General features: G+C 41.4%; 1 protein-coding gene across 1 annotated transcript in view; it reads right to left on the reverse strand.

Annotated features, from left to right (window-relative positions):
* Positions 1-25,042, reverse strand: part of pvrl2l (PVR cell adhesion molecule related 2 like) — a 241,628-nt gene that overhangs the window by 25,204 nt on the left and 191,382 nt on the right. Inside the window, exons 4-6 of the mRNA XM_042506359.1 lie at positions 19,836-20,129; positions 13,458-13,575; positions 12,744-12,892 (exon numbers count right to left, since the gene is read on the reverse strand). Coding sequence (XP_042362293.1) covers positions 12,744-12,892; positions 13,458-13,575; positions 19,836-20,129 — 561 coding nt within the window. The remainder of the gene's footprint in view (positions 1-12,743; positions 12,893-13,457; positions 13,576-19,835; positions 20,130-25,042) is intronic.

Raw genomic sequence — 25,042 nt, forward strand, 5'->3', positions numbered from 1 at the left:
CAGAATGTATATAACAGGCATAAATTTGGACATGCCGTCCATGAACGTCAACACAGTGGCAGGAGAATACCTAAATGTCATAAGTAGAGATAAACGGCACTGACCAAGCAGCGATATTTGGCAGTTTGGGATGAAAATGTGTTGTCTCCTATGACACCCTAACATGCAGCAGTGACTCTAACATGGAAAACCTTTGAGATCATATTTGACATTTCAGTGCTGATTACAGAATACTGAGGGAGTGGAGACGCAGTGTTTGCGGCTGTGTTTTTGATGCACTCATACAGGCTGATGTTGGGACTGAACTGCTGACCTTTCAATAATGAGACCCTCTCTCTCCCCACCAGGCCACAAGAACGCCCCAAACAAACGGCTATTGTTCCCCTGAAAGTGTCTCGCAGCTCATATCGAAGGACAGGGTTCTTGAACAGTGCGCTGCAGATCACAAAGACATACCAAACACAGCGAGTTTACTCACCGAGGACAAATCTGATACAGTTACACTTCCACATTCATCATCAGTATTGTTAAAGCAGACTGACAATAATTGGTGATTATATGGCAACAACAGAGAATTACATTCACAGCTGGAGGGCAACTACTTTCAGCTGGTACTAGGGTCTAGCTTCTACTTGTTGGGGCTGTTAAGTATTGTTTATGTTCATTTTGATTCAGTATACAAAAGGTTTGCATTTAAAGAGCATGCTGCCCCAAAATGAGAGTAAACATCACTTACATTTGAATTACTTGCATGTGTAATAGATCCGCTCCCACCTGTTTGTTTAAACACAAACACCCTGTTGAACCAAAGCAGTCTCTGCTTTGCAATCGGGGGTAATTAGTCTCTGTGTTGTTATTATTGCTAACTGATAACTGTACCGGACTGAGCGGATGATTGCTTACTGAAGTGTTGTAATTTACCAATTCTCTCATAATATTCTCTCTTGTCTCGATCTGTCTGCAGACGCAGGAAATTAACTTACTGCTTTCGGCATTGTGTTCTACACATACGTTAAAGAGAGTATAACAATACAATAATTAGAGCAAAAAAAAGTGACTATTTAAATATGAGAAAGACACAGTCCAATACTCAAAATCAAACATGCTCTGTTGTTACAGTACTATTTCTCCTACTGTTATCTGGGCTGTTGCTTATTAAATGTTCAAAAATGAAAGATGAAAGAAGCACTAGATGTTTAATTCTGAGGAATTGACTCCTTTTGGTGGGTTTCCTTGAACACTGAATGTTTGGTCCATTATCCATAATTAATAACACTGTGTAATTATGCTTCAATTGTAGTTATCATGCTCTGTAATGAAATACTGTGTTGACATATTAAATCAAAAAAAGTTGAATATAATCAAAGCATTAGGGTTAACACAATATGTAACCAAGCTGTGAGTTGAACAGATATACATTTTCATCAGTCCCACTATCAACCAAACTAACAGCAGGCGATTAAGTTTGTGTGAATGTGGGTGTAAGGGAAGGGGGATATGAAATATTTTGGTGTTGTGAATCTGTCCAATAATTTGATCAAGGACATTTGCTATGACGTGGGGCATCTGTGCAAATATGTGTAGAATATTTCTGTAATTACTATGAGAAGGACACTAAGAGCATACTCAGGAGGCTTGGTCCAGTTAGAGTCCGACTAAGGTAAGCACATTTACAATCGCATTATCTGGGTGTGCTAGTCAGTCTTTGAGAAATTCGATTTAGTCCAATATCAGTGGGACTGACATGTTTACATGTATTTTAAAAGTCCAGTTTAGTCAAACTAACACAACAACTTGACTTTTTCTAGCATCATGTACACATACTGTTTGTTTTAAACATCAAAACTTACAAGGCATGACTCGATGCTGCCTGAAAAAGTTGCTGACACAACAAAACACCTGGAATTTTACCAATAACGCAACCAGCCTTTGAGGTTTGCTTCGTCCTACAGAAAAAACTCTCATCATCGACCACCAAAAATCACACAACTCGAGATGGGATGATTAATTTCCACCACTGCTTGATTAATACAAACACCACAGATTGCCTCAGGCCAGTGTCTTTCAGGAAAAGCTCTAATCATAAACCTCAACCATGAGTCAGTGGAAATGACACATACAGACAGCTTTCCGTCTTTCTTTCTGAGCCCGACACCGGTGGCGGTAATCTGTTGACTGGCCGCTCGTCCTGCTGTGAGACAGATAGAGAAATAGACTGAAGTTACAGCTGCCGGGCAGCTGCTGATGCTGAGGTTAGATATAAGCCTCCCCCACCTCAAATCTCTCTACGTGGAAGGCTTCACACACACCCACCCTGTACACACTTGTGTGTATGTGTGTGTTTGTGCATTCCCCTCCAGGTCTGTGCGTGTGATAAGCCGTAGCCTGGAGGCTCTCTCCTCAGCTCTTATCTCCCTGACAGACGTTACCCCTGCGTGGCCGCAGCCCCAACAGTCACACCGAGGGGGCAACAACGGAGCTTTTTCTCCGATTTCTGGAAGTTTCTATCAGATTTCCTCAGCTTTGTCTCTGATTGTCAGAGAAATAGTTTTTTATGCACAGACAGAGCCCCTTCCCCAGTTTCTCGTTTATCACTTTCAGCGGATAAACTTCATTGGGAAATCACGTCGCTGTGGAAATAAAACTCATCTGGATGAAATCACTCCCAGTGTTTCTGCCAAGATTTGGATACAGCCGAGCTGTCTGAATAACACAACTGATAGCAGATCAGTAATTATGCAGACTGAAATCACAATAAAATTTAAAAGGATTTACACACTATGGGAATTATTTTTGTTATTATTACAAGTACTTAACATTCAACACCTCAACTCAACACATTTCTGCTTTTTATTAAAATAATTTTTATTAAGTGTATGAATAGAGAGAGATAAAAGTCACAGCTGTAGTCAGACTTTTCAAACTGCCACTCAACCACTTCAGTCATCTAAACTTTTAAATGTAGTGACTTTCACTGCGACAAAATGAACTTTTAATACCCATACAACAGCGTTTAATTCCCCTTATGCCCCAGCTGCAGAGGTGTAGATTTCAGAAGCAACAAAGGGGACAAGAGGTCACATTAACCAAATATGTCCCATCATTGACTGAAATTTTTTCAACATTAAAAGGAAAATCTGAATGCCGTCTGTCTTTTTGAAATATAAGAACACTGAGAATGAGCTACACTGAAACTTTAAGTAGTTCACAGCCCCGTCTTGTTGGTGTGTGCATATTAATTAGCTCTTGTGTAGTCTTGTTGTTGAGCTCACGCACATGATGTACGGGTAGGCTTTATCACTAAATACCACTGAAAAATGTTGAGGCTGCTGAGTTAAGGGAGTTGCCTTAAAAAGACCAATAATTTTGATGGCGTTGATGATTAAAGAGGTGTATAAAGTGGGGCTGTTCAGCTCAGTGTCTGCCCAGTTTGCACGGGCAGACGCTGCAACTGAGCCCTAATAAACTTTTCCCGAACAAAAAATCTGTTAAAAACCATTCGGTAACATTAGCCGTGTGATTCAGTTAGCACTGTCGCAGTTAGCCCTTTCACCATGTTTTGAACAAATGTCCAAATCTTGCTGAAACTCTTATGAGCTATGAAAGTCCAGGGGTTTAGAAATAAATAAAAATGAATCAATTTATCAATAATGTAGGTGCCACACACACATTTAAAGAGATTACTTTCAAACAAAAGACACAAAGGAGGATGGAGGAGATAATGCGTCAGTTTTGCTCTGTTATCAATTTTAGGCACGTCTTATATGTCGCAACACGTCTGTGAATAACCACACAGACACAAAGTGCTGCTGTAGAGAAGCTCGGACAACACTGTTTGTTTTAGCAGCTTCGCAGGAACCAGCCTCCGTTTAAAGCTTTGATAAATCACAGCCGAATGTGTGCGAGCAGCCAGCCGCACTGAGCAAAGGTAGTAATAATAATAATAAGGTAAAAACAAGGCTTCAGAATTTCACCAAATTATTTGAATAAATAAATATTACACTGCTTAATGATCCTTCAAGGATCTCCAGATAAAACACACAGTTTTGGGGATACCACCACTATTTGTCCTCTCAGTGGATTTTACAATTTTTGTTAATAAACAGAGGTTTTATATTTTGGTTAGACGTCTGCGTAGCTGTATTTTGGCAGAGTGAAGGTATTAATATCCAACCCCATCAAACTGAGCCAAGAATAAAACAGGACCACACTTAACATCCACACCTCCCACATCCACGAGATCAGCAGGAGGGCACGCTGCTCTTTTTCATACATTTCACTCAATCAGATGTTACAGTTTCGTGGCCTGCGGCCCAGACCAAAGGGAAACTAAATCAGCTCCATCAAGACGTCGAGATTAGATGGGATTTGACTGGTAGTCTAAACAGGCCGCCTTTTCCTGTCCGTTACTGTAGCAACACATCGTATATACAGGAAGCCCCGAAAGCTGCAGAGACATGGTTGTTAGCTATGGGCTTATGTCTGTGTTCATTTGTATGTTTATGTGTGTGAATGTGTGTGTGTGTGAGAGAGAGAGAGAGATTGAAAGAGAGAGAGAGAGAGAGAGAGAAATAATTTCACATAGTTGGTTGAACCTGCATGTTTTGGCAGGATATTTGAGGTGTAGAAGTGAGCAAAGTGGAAAAAAATCATATTGAACTTGTAGCACAATTTGTGCTAATATATTTTATGTGTGCAAAAACACGAAAAGCTGTCATGTTCAATAAAGATGGATGGAATGACAGCTCTCCCAAAGTGAAGCTAAAACACCTCCATGCGTCCTTCTGCTGGCTCTATTTTAGGCCATAACCCCAACACTCCCATGCTAGCTGACAGGACAGTGGCCAACTAAAACCCTTTTACCCAGAGATCATGCTATAGAGCCACGATAAAGTCCTTTACTTAGGCCACCTTTGCATTTTTACACAGAACCAAACAACATCAGCATCATGCCAGCACAGTGTAACTTTGGACAGCACTTTGGCATCAAAAAAGCAAAAGAGGCATCACTGGTGTGAAGTGTAACACAACAGCGTTGGTCTCTAGTGTGACTTATAACATATGTATTGGCAGCTCTTTCTAAAAATTAAAAAAATTATTTCATGATTTCAAAAATTATTCATGATATCGTTTACTGCCAGTGTTTTATGGTGACTGATCTCGTCCTCTGTTCAGAGGGTAAGGAGCTGCTGGACCTAATTGTCTCCCCATTTTGTGGACATTTACGGCCACTGTTCTTCTTTTTGAGTTAGATGCTAACTGCTTTGTAAATCTTCAACATGAAACGTCACAGAGACATCATAACTGTCCTGTCCACGGTCTCATCCTGCCGGCTGTCTGATTCACACAGACGCTGCTATTCAGTGCTGTTACTACCATTACAGAAAGCCTAAACGCCAGATATCTCTGCCCCCCTAATCTTTGATAACACCTTTTGCAAAGACCAGCAATGCAGAATAATGAAGAGCTGTGTAAAAGGGGGATTAAAAATAAAAGTACATAGCAAATGAATTATTCCCTGATCTTGATCCAAGATGCTTTTGTCATTTAAGGTAGTTCTCTTCTAGCTGATGTACTTCCAAGTGTTTTCCTAATAGGTTTGGCTTTAACTACTTGTGAGATGCTAAATAAAGAGGGTGTGATGTCATAACTGACATCTGTGATTGACTCGCAAATAGGTGTGAGCTCGATACTGTACATCCATTTTTGGATCACCACTGCGCAGACTCTGGCACCAAATGACGTCACTAATGCAAGATGGCTGAGGCCGTATCCTGGACGTCTTTGCTTAATATAAAGTAAATGGGGGTAAATGGGCTTTGAAAAGGATTAGGTGAAAGCCATTTTAAGGCAGACCCTAAGATAAAGGCTTATAAAAGGTTTATAAAACAAACTAGAAAAAAAGCTCTGATGACTGAAAGCTCAGAATTAAAATGGAACACTGCAGAGATGTAAGTGAGCAGAAATATTTTCCACAAGTACATCAATAACTGTGCACTCAGCATCAAGTTTGAAGTGCTGTTGTTATGGTAATGTGCAATTTAATATTCAGCACCCTGCACACTGATTTAAAACGTTGGCTGAACTGTTGGACGGATCTTTGTTTGAGGTCATATTACTTTTAAGGACTTGTGCCAGCCAATCAGAAACAAGCATCGAATAAATCAAAATGTTGTGGAGTAATGTATTAACATCTGCTTGGCTAATATTTGGAATATATTATACTGTTGCAACTACTCCACTATCGCTCAGGCCCTTCTGTGAGTATCTGCATACAGTATGTGTGTTTCATTAAGCCTGTGCAGAGGTTGGCCCAGAGTTTATGTCAGAGAGAGTCAGCGCCAGCATTTTCCCCCAATGACGATCATCTGATTATTTTATGCACAGAGCTGCATGGTCCAATTTGTCCGTGTGTGCATGTGTGAAATAGTGTGTGTATATCTGTGTGTGTGTATCTGCAAAGTGAGTATGTGCCTTTCCGGTGGACAGCTATCTCGCTTGCCGCAGGCAATCCAGGAAATGCTTCTCCACTGGTCCCCTTAGATGTGACTGTGTGTATATGTGTATGCGTGTGTGTGTGTGTGTGTTTGGTCGGCAACAACAGCCCCCAGCCCAGTGCCAGCTGGACTCCCCATGAAAGGGCTGGATGTATGGGAGGGGGATGGAGCGATGGGCGGAAGGGTAGAGGACAGAGGGGGTCACAGCCTCCTGCCAGTTTGCTCTTTTAAACTGGACCTGAAGTCATGAGAGTTTTTAGAGGACTTTCCTGCCCCTCTTCTCCTGCTGCTACCTCTGTTTGCCCCTCTCCGTCGATTTTTCCATCCTCTCCACCCCCGACCCTTGCCTTTATCTTGGTTTTCAGCCCTTCTGCAATCTCGTCGTCTTTTTTTCTGCTGCCCACCCCACCTCATATCCACTCCCATCCTCCACTCTGATGGGTTTTTTTCTGCCAACATCCTCTCCCTCTCTCTCTGTGCACGGTGTGCTGTGCAGATCCAGCTGGCGAAGTGGCAACCAAGCAAGCCATGCGTAGTTGGCATCATGTGCATGTGAACGGATGGGAGTTAAGGGTGGGGCAAGTGTGCGTGCGCCGTGTGTGTATGTGCAGAGGTTAAGTTGGCTGCTGTACACATTTCACTTCCGTCAGCAAAACGCTTACGAAAAAAATCTCTAGCTGTCTTAACGTTTACTCTTGAGAGCTCGGGATACATGAGAGAGAAATGGACTGTGTGTGTGTGTGTTTCCAAAAATGCCTGCAAGGGCCATCCAAGCTCCTCCTTCAACTCTTCTTCATCCCTCTTCCACCCTCCCCACATCCTTCCTCATCCTCTTCCTATTTCTTCCTCTCCACGTCTTCCTCCTCCTGCCTCACCTCTCTCCCTCTCAATTTCGTTTTTTTCTACTCCTAGTGAAACCCCACATCTTCTCCTCCTTCAAGTCGTGGCCCTGGTAGAAGCTGAGGAGAAAATCATGACGCGCGACGGCTGCTTGACAGCGGCAGAAAAGCCAGACAGCGCTGCGCTTTCATCTACCATTTAACAGAACAGAGAGGAGCTGTTAACGGTTCTCAGCAGGGAAATTAGCGGGGTGTGTTGGGCCCATGTACACAAAGTGCCGGGGTATTAACTGTTACATTATTGAGAGCCGGGGCCTTCCATGCCTGACAGGTTAGATCTCGTACTTAGAGCTAGATTTTTATCAGTAGTGGTAAGTCGTTTACTCGCGATGGTTTCTTTTAGGAAACACAGATGTTAAGTGAACAAAAGCACGATCACTGTGATCCATACACATGGTATGTTTTACTGAAGGCACTGTGTTAAACTGATGTCTTATTATTTTCCTTACTGTCTGTCATATAATGTTGCAATGTTGTATGTTTACATTAAAGTGGCCAAAGTTTCAAAAAATGATGCATACATTTTGTAAAAGTAATCCCTCAGAGGGTGAACACAGGTGTTCCAGCACAGACAGTATGAGGAAAATAATTTGTTTTTTGAACAGTAAAACAAGCAAGTAAACATGTGCTACTAGCAAGCCAAAATACAAGTACAAACCTCAAAATGAGCATAATATTTCCCCTTTAAGGTAAGATGGCAAGCTGCTTTTGTGTCAATGAAACCTTTAGAAAACAGCTTTCTTTAATAATGGCAACGTCTGTGCTGCTCCTTCAAACAATGCCGTAATCAACAGTCACAACAAACAAATCCCCAAATTCTCAGCATAGCATGGTTCAGCTGCACCATGGCATACGGAGCCATGATTATGTGTATTTCGACTGAAACCTCACAGCAGAAGATAACCGTGAGGATATCGTCAGCCTGCTTGGTAGAAAGGTCAGCTGAGGCCAACTCGTAATGGTCTTCTTCCTCAACCAAAGCTGTGTCTTGTGCTGAACTAATTGGCTCAATACATGCATGGTGCTGTCGGTGAGAACAGAGAAAGCACCACTTCAGAATGTCTTGCTGTGTTCAGCTCTCAGTGCTGGCTCAGTACTAGGAGTTTTACAACTGATGAACTGCCAGGAGGCTTTTATTGTGAACCAGCTGTAGGAAATGCAATGCACCAAGGTTAATCAAGGTTAGTGGTGCTTTGCTGGTGGTGGTACTGCTTTTAAAAATAGATCTGCATAACAAGATATGACAGTATCAGTGCTATTTTCCCAGCAGATTCTGTTCAAACATTGCAGGGAGGAATGGCCACACAGAGCCGGTTCGTTGAAAAGAGGAAGAAAAGGAGCACTTGTCGCTGTTTGTGCAAATCAGCACTCCTGCAACATGTCCTCAAGGTAAACAGCTTTTACTGTGTGCTGCTGTCTGATGTCAAATCATATGAGCGGTGTACACGTTAATCATTATAATATTAAAATGGCACGAGCACAATATGTCAAGACAGTTCAGCAATTTGTTTGCTAAGTTTAGAAGCTCATTTGCTGAACTCACTTGGTTTCTCTTATATGATAAAACATTCATTTTCTGTGACAGTATTACAGACTTACAGAGAGACAGCATGAGATATAGGATTTAATACTCGAGTGGGTTTGAAGATTTAATTGCTAGTGGGCTCTTTAATTAGTAACTAACATGTTGCAGAATGAGTCATTCAGCCATGGATATAATCGCTTTTAGAAAGGTGAGTCTAATGGTGTCGTCTTTTTGTGATTCACTACCAGTGGCAGACTGGCCATCTGGAGTGTTGGGAGTTTTTCCTGGTAGGATGCCTTCAGATTTGGGCTGATGCAAAGGAAAGAGACTCTAAATAGTCATCGGGCTGTGGTTGTGATGACTCGCCCAGGGGAGTGGGCTGGTGGCCCAAGTCATTTTGATGATAATGTTTTGATTATTCTGCCACCACAAATAGGAGTTTATTTTATGCACGTCTGGGTTGTTAGTAGGTATAAACATGGTGTTGGCAGGACAAGTGAGGCCACTAAATACTTTATATGAGTGTATAGTGTGATGGTAAAGTCATTTTTCTTGTGTTTATATTTATGGGGACAACATAAGCTTGCCTTGTAATTTCAGCATGCAGAGCATTTAAGGACTGTGCAGTGGTTTAAAGGGACCTATTATGCTTTTACTAATTTTCTAAAATTATATGTATGAAGTTGTAATGTTTGATATTCATAATCAACAAGGCCAAAAAGTCAAGTAACTAGCTAAACGCATGATTTAGTAATCCTAAATCCAAATCCAAAAACCTCAGACTTCAGACTCTGTTTCTGTGTTTTTCCTATTTCAGCTACACGTCAGCTTGTGATGGATTTCTTTTATTTATTTATTTCTGCCACATGTAGCTTTGTGCTAACGTTGGTGAAACACGTATTCTTGTTTGCCAGGGTTGTCAGTTTCCTCCCAAGCTTTTATTGGTGATTTTTTTTTACAAGAAGAAGTGCTCATGTTGTCAATTTCTCCCCAGTTCCAAATAATATTCCTGCTTGAACATGCCCTGTTGTGTTAAGGAGTGTTTGTTGATTTTTAATAAAGAGAATATGCCATGACACAAGCTCAATTCACGCCTGCAAGTACACTGCTACCTGGAGCTACATGCTAACATTAGGAAAACATGTTATCTTGATATCTGATGCTTTGATGTTGCTTCAATGTGTCCAGTTGTGTTTGAAAGCTTTAACTGGTGATTTTTCAAAATAAAAAGTACTGCTGTTCTCCGTTACAGTCATTCACACCTGTGAAGATGGTGCAGAGTCGCTAAGCTACAGAAGACCCGGAAACAGCTTTTGACCGGTGGATGGGTTTAAAGTGCAAATCACACCTGTGGACACATACAAATACATATTCCTCAAATTCAATTATCAGTTAGCCTTAATCAAAATCTCAGCCATTTTTAACTGTCCAACAGCCTAAAAGAATAATCTTCCAACTTTGACACTGAGTCAAACAAATTCAACAAAAAAAAAATCTAGGATTTGTCAAGCTGATATTTTGAAGAATCAAGTAATGCTGTAATAATACAATTTGCATTTGTAAACTGCAGCACAGACACACAAAGTGAGGATTTCTACAACAAAGACCAAAAGACCAGGTGGTAGAACTGATGAAAAGAGCGCCATGTACAAATGCAGGCCAGAGCGATTGCTCCCACAATAGCCAAACTCTCATGAGTCAAAGTGTGTCAGAGTGTCCTTGAGCAATACACCGACTCCCCGTGCACTTGTGCGAAGTCACTTTGGATGAGTGCGTCACCTGAAGCACCGAACAAAACACTAAAGAAAAGCTGCCCTATTTGTTTGTTCACTCCACAAAGCGCTCTGTCATCCCACACCTCTCCGGTTTAGAGCTCTGGCACTCACCTTCTATAAGTAAACGTGTTAAACTGAGAGATTAAGTCACTACGTTACTTTATACCCATCCAGTCATTTCACCGTGGCAGAACACAAGCAAACCGTGAAACACCAAGGACACATTTAGCACAGAGGAGGATGGATCACAAAGTCTGGGCTTGATCTCAGGTACTTGGAAAGATTAAAAAAAAATGTGTGAGTCCTCAAAGTGCTCAAAGTATGTGTGTGTACTTTGTGAGTAACGTGTGGAGATTGTACATGTGTCTGTGAAGGATTTCATTGTGCTGAGCTTATGTGTGTGCGCACTAGAAGGGGAAAGTGTACCCTCCCTGATACTTTGAGTCAGTCACATTGCTCAGCTTCCAGCAAGAACAGTAGCAGCTTAGCCACTTCTGAACCTCCCACACATCCCTCCCAACACACTGCCTGGCTACAAAGCATCTTTGTTCTCAGAGGAGACAATTCAAAATCTCCAGCTTCGATTTCCCACGGATTTTCTAAATGTAGCTTTTCTCTCTATCTTTTGGCAAAAGAGTAGAAGTTTGTTTTTTTTTTGTTGTAAGCTCAGCATGGTGATTATTCCAATTAATTCCTCAAAAAAGATTTGTAGAAGAAGGAAGGAAAACATTTTGACCAGTCAAGCAGGCAACACTGTGGGAACACACACACAGTGATAAAAAAAAAAAGACACTCTAACAGGTTTCGAGGCCTGCCTGCTGATGTGCAGTGAGGCATTTCAGCATGCGGACATGTTTCTGGGATTGTGAGTGTCTGTCTGTGTGTGTGTGTGTGTGTGTGTGTGCGTGTGTGTGTGTGTGTATATGTCGGATCAATGTGTGAAAGCGTCAGAGGGCAGAAGGAAAGGGAAAATAACCCCAGACGAACACCGTGGCAACAGCAGCCGAATCACCGGACTTGCAAACGTCAAAAGTCAAGACCCAGCAGAAAGATCAAGAGTGCATGCAGACATTTTATACCCTTACCAGACAGAAGGGGAGAATCAAAGGTACTTAAAAGGAGAAAAATAGAGCAATTGTGCTTAGGAGGTGTTAGTTATGCGAAGAAAAACAAAATGGATGCAGAGAAGGTAGAAAAAAACAAGAACGAAGAGAAAGAAAAACAAACCTGGGCGAACTGGCTCACACCAACTTGAACCTCTTGGAAGAAATTTTCCAACAATCTCAACACCATCGTGACCACCGCAGGGCCAAAACGCTGCAACAAGGGCCTCGTAAAACACCATTCACATTTAATTTACGTCCAGCAGAGCTACAGTTTCCCGGTCGCAGCGTGGCCGCATAGATCCTGGTCTCAAGTGAGTGGTTTCGATCTGAAGTTATAAACATTTCGAGTTGGCCCTTGTCCTGCAATTTGGCCCTGCTGTGGGGAAAGGGTCAATCAAAAGACTCTGCCAAGCTTTGCTGAAAGACAGCTAGCAAGGAGGGGGAAAAAAGTACCCAATGTGATGATTGAGAGAGACCGGCATCCTTGCATCTCTCTGATCAGCCCTGATCCCAGCATATGTGTGTGTGAGAGAGATTTATGTTTCTGTGCATGCATGTGTGCAAGTGTATCTATGTATGTGCATGCAAATGTCTATTTGAGTGTATGAGCTGCAGCCGTTGAGTCACACATAACAGACTATACAGCATATATGCACATACACTTGTGCACAAGATTATGTTTGGAGTAGAATCAGCTGTGATTTTCAGTGTGTGTGTGTGTCTGTGTGTGTGTGTGTGTGTGTGTGTGTGTGTGTGTGTGTGTGTGTGTGTGTGTGTGTGTGTGTGCATGCTGTTTAAGAAAATCATCCATTTGTCTTTGATGGGATGTTGTGTCACCTGCATTTGCAGGTACATGCATCTCAACTGTAGTGTGTATCTGTACACAATTCGCACATGTACAGCAAGTATATGAGTGTGCACGTGTCGTTTGATGGACTCACCGATGACGAAGGTGGTGATCTGGTGACTGCTGGCCCCGTGCTTGTTCTTGACCTCACAGGTGAAAGTGGTGTTGACGGCGTCGTCCACCTTCCTCACTGTCAGCTTGTTGCCGCTCACCACCACCGTGTCTGGCAGCGCACCGGACGCCCTGCAGAGAAAGGAGCAGGAGGGAAAGAAAGACAGAAGGATGGATGGAAGGAATAAAGGATGAGAGAAATGAGACGAGAGAGGACAGAAGGAGGGAGGGAGGAGGAAAATGTAAGATAAAAGCAGTGAGGAGACCATATGTTTTGAGATATTGGATGAAATAAGATGAAGCAAGAGAAAATCAAGAAGACAAATCAATGAGAAAGAGAGGCAGAGAAAATAAGGAAGGCAAAACGAAGGGAAAAGACAGAGAAACAAAAAACAAGAAAAAAGATATGCAAAGGCGGCATTAATGTGAGCAAAATCACAGACGTGAACAGCCGTTGTGTCTCCCCGCTCAATATTCATAGAAAAAAAACACACACACACACAGCATGCCATCTGTCCATCAGGCTGAGATGTTAAGAGCATTTGTGTTTATCAAAAAATCATCATTAAAAAGAATCATCATTAAAGAAAGAAGAGTGTCGTGAGCGCTGCTGTCATGATTATAGCAACAATTAGAAACTCTGTCACTCTCAGGGAGATGCATCAACATGCACAGATGGCCGGAGTGGGATTCTTACGTGGTCCAGGTGACGGTAGTGGGTGTGGGGTTGCCGGTGGCGAGGCAGAGCAGCACGGCGTCTGAACGGCCAACGTACCAGTTGTTGTCGTAGCCTTCTATGGATACAGAGGGAGGGTCTGAAAGAGAGAAAGACAGAGATATTTTATTTTATTTCTCATTAAAGAAACTGAGCTTTATAAACAGGGGCTGAAAATGTGATAATGGGTCCCTGGGCAGAGACATGAAGAAGGCCCCACCACCTTTTCGAGATAGGAGCAAGACACACAGACTTTGTGAAGGCATTTATGGGCCTAGCAGAGTCCAAGACAAAATTCCCTATGGGGACAATAAAGTATATCGTATGGTTGTTTTGTCTCTTTTTTGTGTATGTTTGAGGAATTTTGTGTATCTTTTGGTTGTTTTGTGTGTCTTTGTGGTAGTCTTGTGTATTTTTTGTTGTTTTGTTTATGTGTTTTGGTTATTTTGTGTCTCTTTGGGGTTGTTTTGCATCCTGTTGACATTGTTTTGTATCTTGTTGTCATTGTTTATTTCACTCTGAGGTAATTATGCCCTTTTAATATATGTGGTGTATTTTTGTGATTTTGCGTCTCTTAGAGGTAATTTTGTGTATTTTTTGTGATTTCATATCTCTAAGAGGTTGGTTGGTTGTTTAGTTGGTTGTTCAGTGTCTCTTTGTGGTTATCTTGTGTCTTTTTGAAGTAATGTTGTGTATTTGTTGATGTGTCTGTATAGTTGTCTTTTGAATCCTCAGAGCTGCTCCACAACACAGTGCACTGTGTCCGATGTCAGTCTCCTCTTGTGAGTTACTTACTACATGAAACTGCTCACAACAAGGTCTATGGATTTTCGTGAGTGATCCCACAGTGAGTGGATCATGATTTCTGGAAGAAGACATTGTTGTTGACTTTATCAAATATATATTTTTGGTGCTTTGAGCACCACAAGCCAAATGCCCTCTAGTTCCATATTTTGGAGAGAAAGCAGACATCTCTACGGCCGATATCTCCAACACTCTGTTACTCACACAAAACAATCTAGATTGATATATAGCACCACAGGTAAGAGGAATAAAACAGATTTTGATTTTTGGGTTGAACTGTCCCTAATAAAAGATCTTTTGCAACTCTACAGTGCCTCCTAGCAAGCAAGCTAACTAGCTAGTACTACTTTGGACAGGGGCTGAGAGCACAGTACACTGAAGGATGGCTTTAGAGGATTAATTGCAAACAGTATCAGGCAGTCTTTGTCAGTCTCTTTTTTTATCTTTCTGTGTCAAAATGTTGCATCACAAACAAAACCTCAACCCAAGACAAAAAAGGGATGCTATGCCCTCTGTGTGTAGTGATGTGTGTAAGCTGTATCCTGAGTGAAAAAACCTCACTACCTTAAAGGAGCTTTTCTCCCTGAAATCAAGGCACTGTGATACCGGCAGGATGAGAAAATCAGTTAGTGTCACTCTCGTAAGAGTCTTATTTTACAGTGAAGGCAAACCACAGCGATGTGTGTAGGAAGTTAAAACAGGCAGAACAGAAAAGCTTAGCTCTTTTTCCCTTCACAGAGAGAGACATTGAGAAAGAGAGTCTGAGAGCGGAGTGTGGGGAGAGGACAGTGTGTGGGAGGGGAAGTGTGTGGCTTGTGTGGTGTGAGGTGTGCGTGTGTGTTCCTCCTGGAAAGCGTTGACCTATAAAAGCTGATCTGACTTACACAGCAGACAGGAGACATGATCCCTCACACCGTCACTAAACTAACACACAGCGAGGAGGAAGTCGCAGTATGGAGGTGTGTGCGCTCAGGTACTTCTATCTCTGTGAGGGCCAATTTTTAGGCTGAGGAATTTTTTTGCTGGTCGTCACCTCGATTAAAGGTTGGCTTTAGGGTTAAAGTTACAATTATAGGGTTATGGGTCAATTACTCACCCTGTGTTACATTTAATTTATCGTATTTGTGTGTATGCACTTGTATTTACAGCATGTTCACGCAATATATACACTCAAAAGTGAGAAACAAGGCTGGTGGATCTCACCTGTCAAGCTGTCAGTGTGTATGATGTGGGCTGGAGGACCAACACAGACGTATGTATACTTTTGGGGACCCATTCCATCATCTAACACTTGTTTAAAGGAATATTTCAGCCCCCAAATGACCATTTTTACATCAATTGCTCACCCTACGTCACTTTGAATATTTTAGAGAATACTTTTCATGCATGTCTGCAGTGAATGAAGAAACTGAGAAAATTCTTGATGAATTGCAGTCATAAGTGACTGCGTTTAACAACAGCAAATTTATATCATAACATCTGTTTACAAACTCGTGCAGTATAATTCAAGTCTCATTTATCCACTTTTTTAAAAGGACAAATCCGATAAATCCGGACTAAAATTTGAACTTCCTTTTATTAGTCTGTCATCTCGTTCATGACAGATCTGGAGGAGCAGGCTGCACCTTGGTGCATCTAGTATGCACAGCGATCCATGGCAATGCAGCACGCACATGATGATTACCTCTCTGCTGCAGGTTATGCACATCTCTACCACTGCTGGGCAGGCCGAAGCAAACACTGCCAACCACGTCGTCGTACAGCTGTCTTTTCCCTCTCGTTTCCTCTCTCTCTTGCACTCACTCTCTCTCTCCCAACTGGTTCTCAACATACTCCACTTTCCCTCTCTTCCCAGGCTTTCTTTCTTTCCCTCTTGATTCAGTCCATTGAAACTCCTGCCAAAATGCCATTTAAGCACGGACAGTTCACGACAGTATCATAAAGAAAATACAACTAATAAACGTTAAATCGGCCTGAGCATGAGGAAATCGTGAGAAATTACAGCACTGACCTAAACTTGTCACACTGCCACTTACAGAAGAAAATAAGCTATTTTTTCTCAACTCCACGTCACCCAAAATACCTTCAATCTCAGAAAAGTATTTCTTTCTCTCTCTCTTTCTGTGTTTGCGGAATGTATCTATCCAATTTTCACTTCTTAATATTGTGATTAATAGCTATTCATAGGCCGGGAAGTATGCTAATGGCTGACTATGATTGACTGATGTTCATGAACATACACGCATGCCTTTGATAAAATCCAATGTTCCCGTGGCTTTCATGAATCTAATGTAGATTTTTAAGTACCAAGATCGTTTATGTGTTAATCTATTCAAAGATGTACTAACATTTCATGAATGAGACTCAATGTACATAACGCAGGGTGAGCGATTGATATACAAATGGATATTTTGGGGATGAAGTTTTCCTTTAAGTAACAGTTACAGAGTAAGGAGAGTCTCAATAGGTACGTCAGTAGAAACATGTTTGTGTTTGTCTTCCAGCCCTCATCATACACACTGACAGCTTGACAGATGAGATCCTACAGCCCCTTGCTTGTCACATTTCACTGTATATGTCATGTAAACATATTGTAAATTCATGTGCATATATGCCCCCACACATAAATACAGAAAAAGACATATGCTATATCTGATTGCATACATGCTGTAATGCACAATTTCTGTATGTGATCATTGACAGCTTGATGTGAAGGCATGACCAGATGCTTGTGAGTGTGTGTGTGTGTAGCCACGGCTCCAGAGTTCAAGTGGAAAACTTTTTTTACATGTATTGCTTGTTATTGCTCGTGGCAGTTTGACAGGAAGTGTGATTATACGTGTATGTTGTCCATGTTTGCGTGTGTGTGTTTATGCAGTCTAAAAATTGCAGATTAAAAAAAGAGGCTGAACAAAGACAATCTGTTCCATCTTTGCAGTGAACGGCAGTGAGGTCACACAGTTGAGACAATGCTGTCAGCATCCCTAAATCTCTGTAAAGCCACGCTGAACCTGTCTAATATTTTAATCCCATGGAAATTAATGGATTAGATGAAAGTAATGTGTGTGTGCGCGCATTTGTGTCTAAACATGAGCCCTCTTGATTGTCTATATTCCTGAAAGTAAAAACATGAAAATGCTCAAGTGCCAACATTTTGTGCAAATTACTTTTTAAGAGCTGTTCTTAAAGTCTGGGCTTAGATGTGGGATGGGGCATCACTAAAGGCATCTGTTTTGTCTTTCCTCATATTATATGTAATGACAGAAATCTGGATTCATTTGTCACAATCTGCAGAAAAATTAACAACTAAAGAGAAATTATGGCCAACACAAAGACCTTAAAGGATGCTACAATTAATGCAGTGCAAGCTGCCCTGTTGTTACTGATCTGCAGAAGATCATAGTTACAAAAAAAATGTAGATGGGATGTCATAATGGTAGGCTTACTGTATTGTATGTATGCCTGGGCATTTTTGCTATCACTTAAGGTGGTAACAAAAAAATCCAGGTACCAGAATTACCAGTACTCTGGATACTCTATTTCCAACATTTTTTCTACTTTTGAGACTAACTGACATCAGCTATCGATGGGTTTCTTTATATGGTCATCTGCACGTGGCACGCTACTGTAAGTGCTTACTTAGTGCAGCCAGCGGTGCTACATGTAGCTACATGCTTGTATAAGGGAAACGTAAACTTGGTTGCTGTTGTTATTTTTTTCCACATTTGGCATCATATTCCTGCTGGAACATGTCCAGTTGTGTTGAGAAGCTTTTATTGGTGGTTTTCGACTCAAGTGCTGCTATACACTGTCAGTCCTGGGCTGCCAGTACATTGCTACATGTAGCAACATACCAATATCAGGGAAAATGTAATCTTGGTTGCCAGTGTTGTCAATTTCCCTCTAACTGTGGCTCATATTCCTACTGGAACATGTCAGGTGGTGTTTGAAAGCTTTTACTAGAGATTTTTTATGACAGAAAGTGCTGCTATCCTGTCATTCTCTGGCTGCCAGTACACTGCTATATGTAGCTATTAGCTTACATTAGAGAAAAAGAAATCTTAGTTGCTGATGTTGTTAATTGTTTCCTGATTTTGGATCATTTGATGGCACTTGTCCTGTTGTGTTAAAAAGCTTTTATTGGTGATTTTTAAGCAGTGACACTGCCGCTGTAATTCCCAGACTGCCAGTACACTGCTGCATGAAGCTACATGCCAACGAAAGGGAAATGTCTTATTTTGATTGTTGTTAATTTCTCCCTGATTGCAGATGATATTTTTGCTAGAGCATGTCTGGTTATGTTTGAGGTTTTCATTAGGATTTTTAAGAAAAGATTGCATACACAGTCATTCCTAGGCTGCTAGTACACTGCTACATGTAGCTACATACTAACATCAGTGAAAATAAAGTTTTTAGTTGTTGTGTTCAGATGGTTTTAGTGGTGTCTCAGTAGAAAGTGCAGCTATGCTACATTACAGTCATTCCACGACTGTGATGACAGTATACAGACACAGATATGAAAAGACCTGGAAATGCTGACCACTTAGAGCAGACAGGGCTTTTTAGGGAGATGGGCCTAAAGAGACAGGCACTAAAACAGAGCCCTCGCAGACAGATGATGAATACAGGTGTTCCAGTACAGACAATAAGAGAAAAATGAAGTGGTTTTAGACCATCTCAGCATGAAAACATGTATTTAAGGTTTCTAGTAAAACAAGTATGAACCTAGATATATGCAAAATACTGAGATCCTCATTAATGAGATCATATTGGAACAAGAAACAGTTGGTTTTAAGCTCTAGCTCCCTCCCCAAAAAAATCCCAGTAGCTGTTTTCCTAATGATCTGCCCCCCATAATAAATCAAATGCAAAGTACGCTACGACTGGGAGCAAAAATGTGTCCTCCATTATCACATAAATTCATATGGCAATCAGTCTCTTTGCACTTATTGTTTACATTATGTTGGAGACCGTCTGCAGACGGGCCTTTACACAGCCATGCATTATAGAAACACTGACTTTTACAACAAATGAACAATATGGTTTATTTGTATTCCTCTGTAACACCCACAGTGTTTAAGCTATGCAAAACTGAAAATGTGTTCTCAGATGTTACAGCAAATGGACCAGATGTTGTTTTTGTTATTTAGATCATTAGAGAAGTCACTTGGAAGTGCTTCAGAGGGTGTGTGTGTGTGAATAAAGTGCTTCAAACTAACATCTCCTCATCATTGCTGTCTCACAGCGAGGTTATAAATGCAGACTGATCGTTTTTATATTTGGCAGTCTGTGTATTGTCTAAAGATAAGTGGAAAAGGGTCTGCAGGTGACTGCCAAAGTATAGGCCTAAAGGCTCTGGCAAGCTACTGATCTGTGTCTGAAGTTGTTAACAGTTGGCTCTTTTGGAGCCAGACAAGTTATTTGTATCCTTAGGACTCATGACACATGGTGGTAAAACAAATGAATAAAAAAGTACCCCCGGGACCATTCATGTTCAAGGAGAAATTGTGTGAATACAAGTAAAAGTGTTAAAGTGTGTAAGTGGGTCTTTCTTACATTCCACCGAGAGCTTGACTTGAGAAACCCACGGACGTTCCTGTGTCCTTTGGTCGACCATGCAGGTCACCTCCCTGCCATTATCTGCCGGCGTGGGAACCAGTCGATACTCGCTGCGCACTGTCACCGTGCCGTCCGGCCCATTTGTGGTGCTGGTTGAGTGGTTGCCTCCAACCGACGCCAACCACTTGATGGTAGCTGCTGGTTTGCCTTCGGCCGCCTCGCACTGCGCCACCACCACTGAATTGGGCCCAGCCTGGACGGTCACAACGTTGGCTGAGTTCTTGGGCTTAGCTAGGGGCAGAGAATGATGGGAAAGAATCGAAAATCAGTCAAAAAGGTGAAGTATAGAGATAAAAGAAAAATGGCAGCAGGAGGCAAGAAACTAAAACTACTGCCTCAAAATTGTATGCCTCTGCAAACCAGTCTATTTGCAGTTACAGTTTGCATCCATGTCTATGAAAACATGGATGCTTTACACACATTCTCCCCACGGCAGCACAGAAGATCTCTACAAACAGCACAGTTTTAAGGTGGATACACAAGATTAGTGTCACCAATTCAACCTCCCCTATTGTTCCTGAAATGTAATGTTGGGTAATGTCCAGCTTTTTGCAGAACATTATGATGTAACAGTGAAGTCGATCTTTGACTTTTTGTGTATAAGATTTCAGCACTTCAACATTTTATCATTATATACATTTTTGTGAAATTTTGTCATAATTGGCATATCAGTTCTTGAGGCAAGGCCAAAAATATATTTTGTAAGGCAACAGTGACCTTTGACCACCAAATTCTAATCACTTCATTCTTGTGTCCAAGTGAACATGTGTGCAGAATATGAGGAAATTCCCTTAAGGCCTTCTTCACATATCACAGTCAGGAGAATGAGACTAACACAAAGACACAATGACCTATGACAACCAAATTTGAATCAGTTCATCTTTGATTCCAAGTGGACATTTGTGCCAAATTTGAGGAAATTCACTCAAGACCTTTTTGAGATAACAAAGATAACAAAGTGACCTTGACCTGTGTCCACCAAACTTAAATCAGTCTACTGTTGAGTCCAAGTGGAGGTTTGGAGGTGGAGTGGAGGTGCCAAATTTAAGGAAATTCCCTCAAGGCATTCTTTAAATATCACAGTCAGGAGAATGAGACTGACCCAGGGTCACAGTGACCCGTGACCACTAAATTTGAATTATTTCATTGTTGAGTCCAAATTTTGTTGTTTTGAGTCCAAAGTTTGTGCCAGTAGACAAGGTCACAGTGATCTTGAGCTTTGGCCACACTGTAATCGGGTAATCATTTACTCAAAGTGGATGTTTGTGCCAAATTTGTCTTTGCCAAGAAATTCTCTCAAGGCGGTGGAGATATTGCATTCACAAGAATGGGACACACGTATGTATGAATGTAAGGACAAACAGATGGACAACCAGAAAACACGATGGCTCTTGCCAAGGATATTGCTGGTGCGAAGGCATGAAAAATAAAAAAGCGTTAACGGAAAGAAACATCAGACCTGAGGAAGAGGAGGAAAAGAGGGAGGAGGGCAGATAGAGAGCAAAGGAGGAGGAGGAGGTTCAATCAGTTTGTTGTGCATATACTGTACCCCATGGCATCCTACTGTGACTGTAATGAAACTCTGAGAGGGGGTAGGCCCTCTGGTGTGACCCTAGGCCACTCGACATCAATGTGACAGAAAGCAGAAAGTACAGCTAGATCCTTAAAAAGAGTTACAACATCTAAATTTAAGACATCATAAAGTAGTCAAACTTTAAAATCCAGTTAATATATGCTTTTTATGTTTTAATGACAGCTGGTGCACCTAAAGACTAATTCAGACACAGCTCATCCCCTGTAAAATGTGAAAATCTTGTAAGTAGTTAAAATAAAAAAAACACAACTGCAGCTTCAGCCCAGTTATAATAATAATACAATTTTTTTTTTTACATCAACCAATAGGTTCTGAGTGAGCTTCATCATCACAGGCTTTTTTGCAGGTGGTTGCCCAGTTAAAGGAAAACATCAAACGCACCAACAGTTACGAGGCTTTTCACATTACAGCAGCAATATGCAAAACATTGCTTCTCCTCCCGTCACATTAGCTTTGTTAAATCGAACTGGACTCGTTCTGTAAAGTGGCAATGTTCCATGAAAATGTCCTTCTCTTCTTAAAGGAAAAACCAGACTTCTGTCACACTATCAATCAATCTGTAAATGTCAGTGAATTCCATTATTTTGTGATGTCAAGTGTTGCAATTGTTATACCCACTCTTCTTTAACATGCATCATGTTTTACTGCAGGGTGGGATTTAGTAAATTTCCCTAAATGCCTTTCAATCTGTTGAAAGCAGCTGTATGTGGACAGTTATGGACATAATGGTACTGAGAGACATTACTTTAAGGAAAAAGTCAGGCAATTATTGAAAACACTTTTTTTCTTGGTCAGTACATTGCCTGCTGTTTTTTTGAGGCAGAAAAAAGTAAAAGAAGTCCTCGTTCTTTCATTCTTAAGGACTAACACCAAAGTTTATACTTCAATTCATTTTTTAAATGATTCCTGCAGTCAAACTCTTTTACAGCTGCACTGCAAATATCTCAAAATAGTGCCATGCTGGTATAATTTACAATTATTCATGGTAATATGAAAATATACCAGCAACTGAAAAAACAGACATAAATCTGCTGTGTATATAATTAGTAGGGGGGTACTGGAACCCAAAAATTCAGGGTTCACTAAATGTGAGATTTGTGCAGTGGGAAAAAACAAATGCATGAGAATACTTTTCATATATTTTGAACAGACAGTAGAGCAAGTGTCAAAGACAGACCGAATGCTGCTGCTTGGGGCTGAGATTATTTACCCACTGGCAACTCTGGTAAACTATTTTCATAGTAAAATAAAGAACATTTCAAAAACTTCTGTGTTACACTGTATGAACACGAAACAAACACTTTCCCAAAAGGCAACAGGTCACAACAGGCTATAAAACTGAAAAGAAACTGTCATGCTGTAAAATTGAAAACACTAAATAAAGGTTCCTATACATTTTTACCAACGTTATTTCAAATTTTTTCCGTATTTTTTTCCATAATATTCCACACCATTTCCATGCATCATTAACACATAAGCCATGTTGGCTTTTTGCTTGTGAAGCTCGCGTATTTGCAGTGGCAAGTGAACTCGACACCGCTGTCTGTCTCCCCTCTGAGCAGGGTGGAGAAACAACCTGCACTGTAGTTGAAGGAAAAACGCTAGGCTTTCACACTGTGCTGAATTGAAACAAGTGCTCATAAATATACAGTCTCACACTGTGTTTTTGTTTATGGTGTGTAGTGTTCAGCAGCGGGTGGTGCTCAGTTAAACAAACACATGGAGCTTAACAGAGGGGCGACATAGACCACTGAGTGGAGGGGAGATGACTAAGGTTGCGCTCCGTGTTGCTGTGTGAGAGCTGACAAAAAACAAAAGATTGTATCACTCTACAAGCTAAATATTCCCAAAACTGATTAGTTAAAAAAATGCCTTAATTGGCCCCAATCCAATGTTTGAGATTGGATTTGCATTCCTAATACTAAGCTTTTAAGCATTAACCTCAACAGTGTCACATTTTTTTCCATTAAGATGCACCATGTGCCCCTGCCCTTAGTTAACTCATATGGACTTTATTTCTAAATAAGAAACCCCGTCTTCCTTCGTTTCTGCATCATTATTTGTAAATGACAATTTATAGTCCATAGATGACAAAGTCAGCTTTTAAAATATATCACATTATCCATTAAATCCAGGCAGCACTGAAAGTCTTACATGTTGTCTACCTGAATCCGTTAGATATGATCAGACAAGTGATGAAACAAAGAGCAGGAAAAGTCTTGGAGAGGTGAGACAAAGCGAGACAAGAGAGGTGAGAGTTCAGACAAGACGAAGATAAGCAAAAGAGGAGACACAAACAGAGAGGACGAGAGAGTAGAAACAGACACAAACAGAGAGACAGACTGGCCATGCAGAAAGGAGAAGAGACTAAAGCGCAGTGGCAGAAATGGGTTTGGATTGATCTGCGGGCTTTAACAAGTCGGGAGTATCCATCCTTGATGTGTTTCGTGACATTGCATCCAATTGAGCCTGCTGCTATTCCTCACATCAGTCTGAGGCGCGCACAGTAATTAGAAGGCGAGCAGGAAGCTATGCTAACGGAGCTGAGTAAACACTGCACCCCCCCACTCACACTCACTCACACACACACACACACACACACACATACACACCCACTCCCACTACCCCTGTCATACTATCAATAGGCTAAAAGCCAGAGACTGACAGGGAGACAGGAAAACTGCTTTACAGTGATGTGTCCAAACACTGTTAACTGCATGAGGTGTGTTTGGTTTATAAAACCAAACACTTAAAAAGCTTCAAAAGGTGGACAGTTTCTGTAAAAGTCGTATTCACCACATGTTTTCATTTTAGGCATTCAAATTGCTTTTGCTGAGTGTTTATCCAATTATTGGGTTTTATAACGGAACTGTTGCTGTTATAAACTTTCGAAACTCCCACTGACATTCCCTTCAGGGTGACATTTGCTGTAAAACACCGCCCCAGTGGCTGGCAGGGATTCTCTTGACCCTTTTGCAGGGTAGATGCTCGCTCTATCTTGAACCTGAGACTTCCCGAAGACTCTCTTTTTCCTTACTGCCTTGGCAGCAGTTACGGATCAAGGTCTGTGAATGGAAGATTGCCAGTTTGAACCATAAACAAGTCGGGACTATCTGCCAAGCGCAAAGATTTGTACCCGAGTGTGAAGCCGGCTGTTGCTGCATTAAGGTGGCGCTCACACAGGACAGCTGACATCTGTCACAGTCACAGAGTTAGCATTGAAATCAACCAGACACCAAGAAAGCTAATTAGTGAAGCCCAGTACTGACCCATATTATCGCTTACATTTGGCCCACATTGTACCATGTAATGACTGTGATGAAGCCATTGCAATCTGGCAACATCGACACCAACTAACCCTGGATATTGTGCAGAAATGGGCCAGACCCAGCAGCACTGCAGACTTCTGAAGATCCAGCTCTACACCAGATTACAGGTGGCTGGTGCACTTGGCCCAGTATGCAAATGCTGTGCATGCAGTCGTACATGTGTCTGGTTAGAGACGAGCCATTTTTGGACCTCACCATTGCCTAATGATTAGGCAACTCAG

This window comes from Plectropomus leopardus, chromosome 18 (genome assembly GCF_008729295.1).
Source record: "Plectropomus leopardus isolate mb chromosome 18, YSFRI_Pleo_2.0, whole genome shotgun sequence".
Classification (NCBI taxonomy): Eukaryota; Metazoa; Chordata; class Actinopteri; order Perciformes; family Serranidae; genus Plectropomus; species Plectropomus leopardus.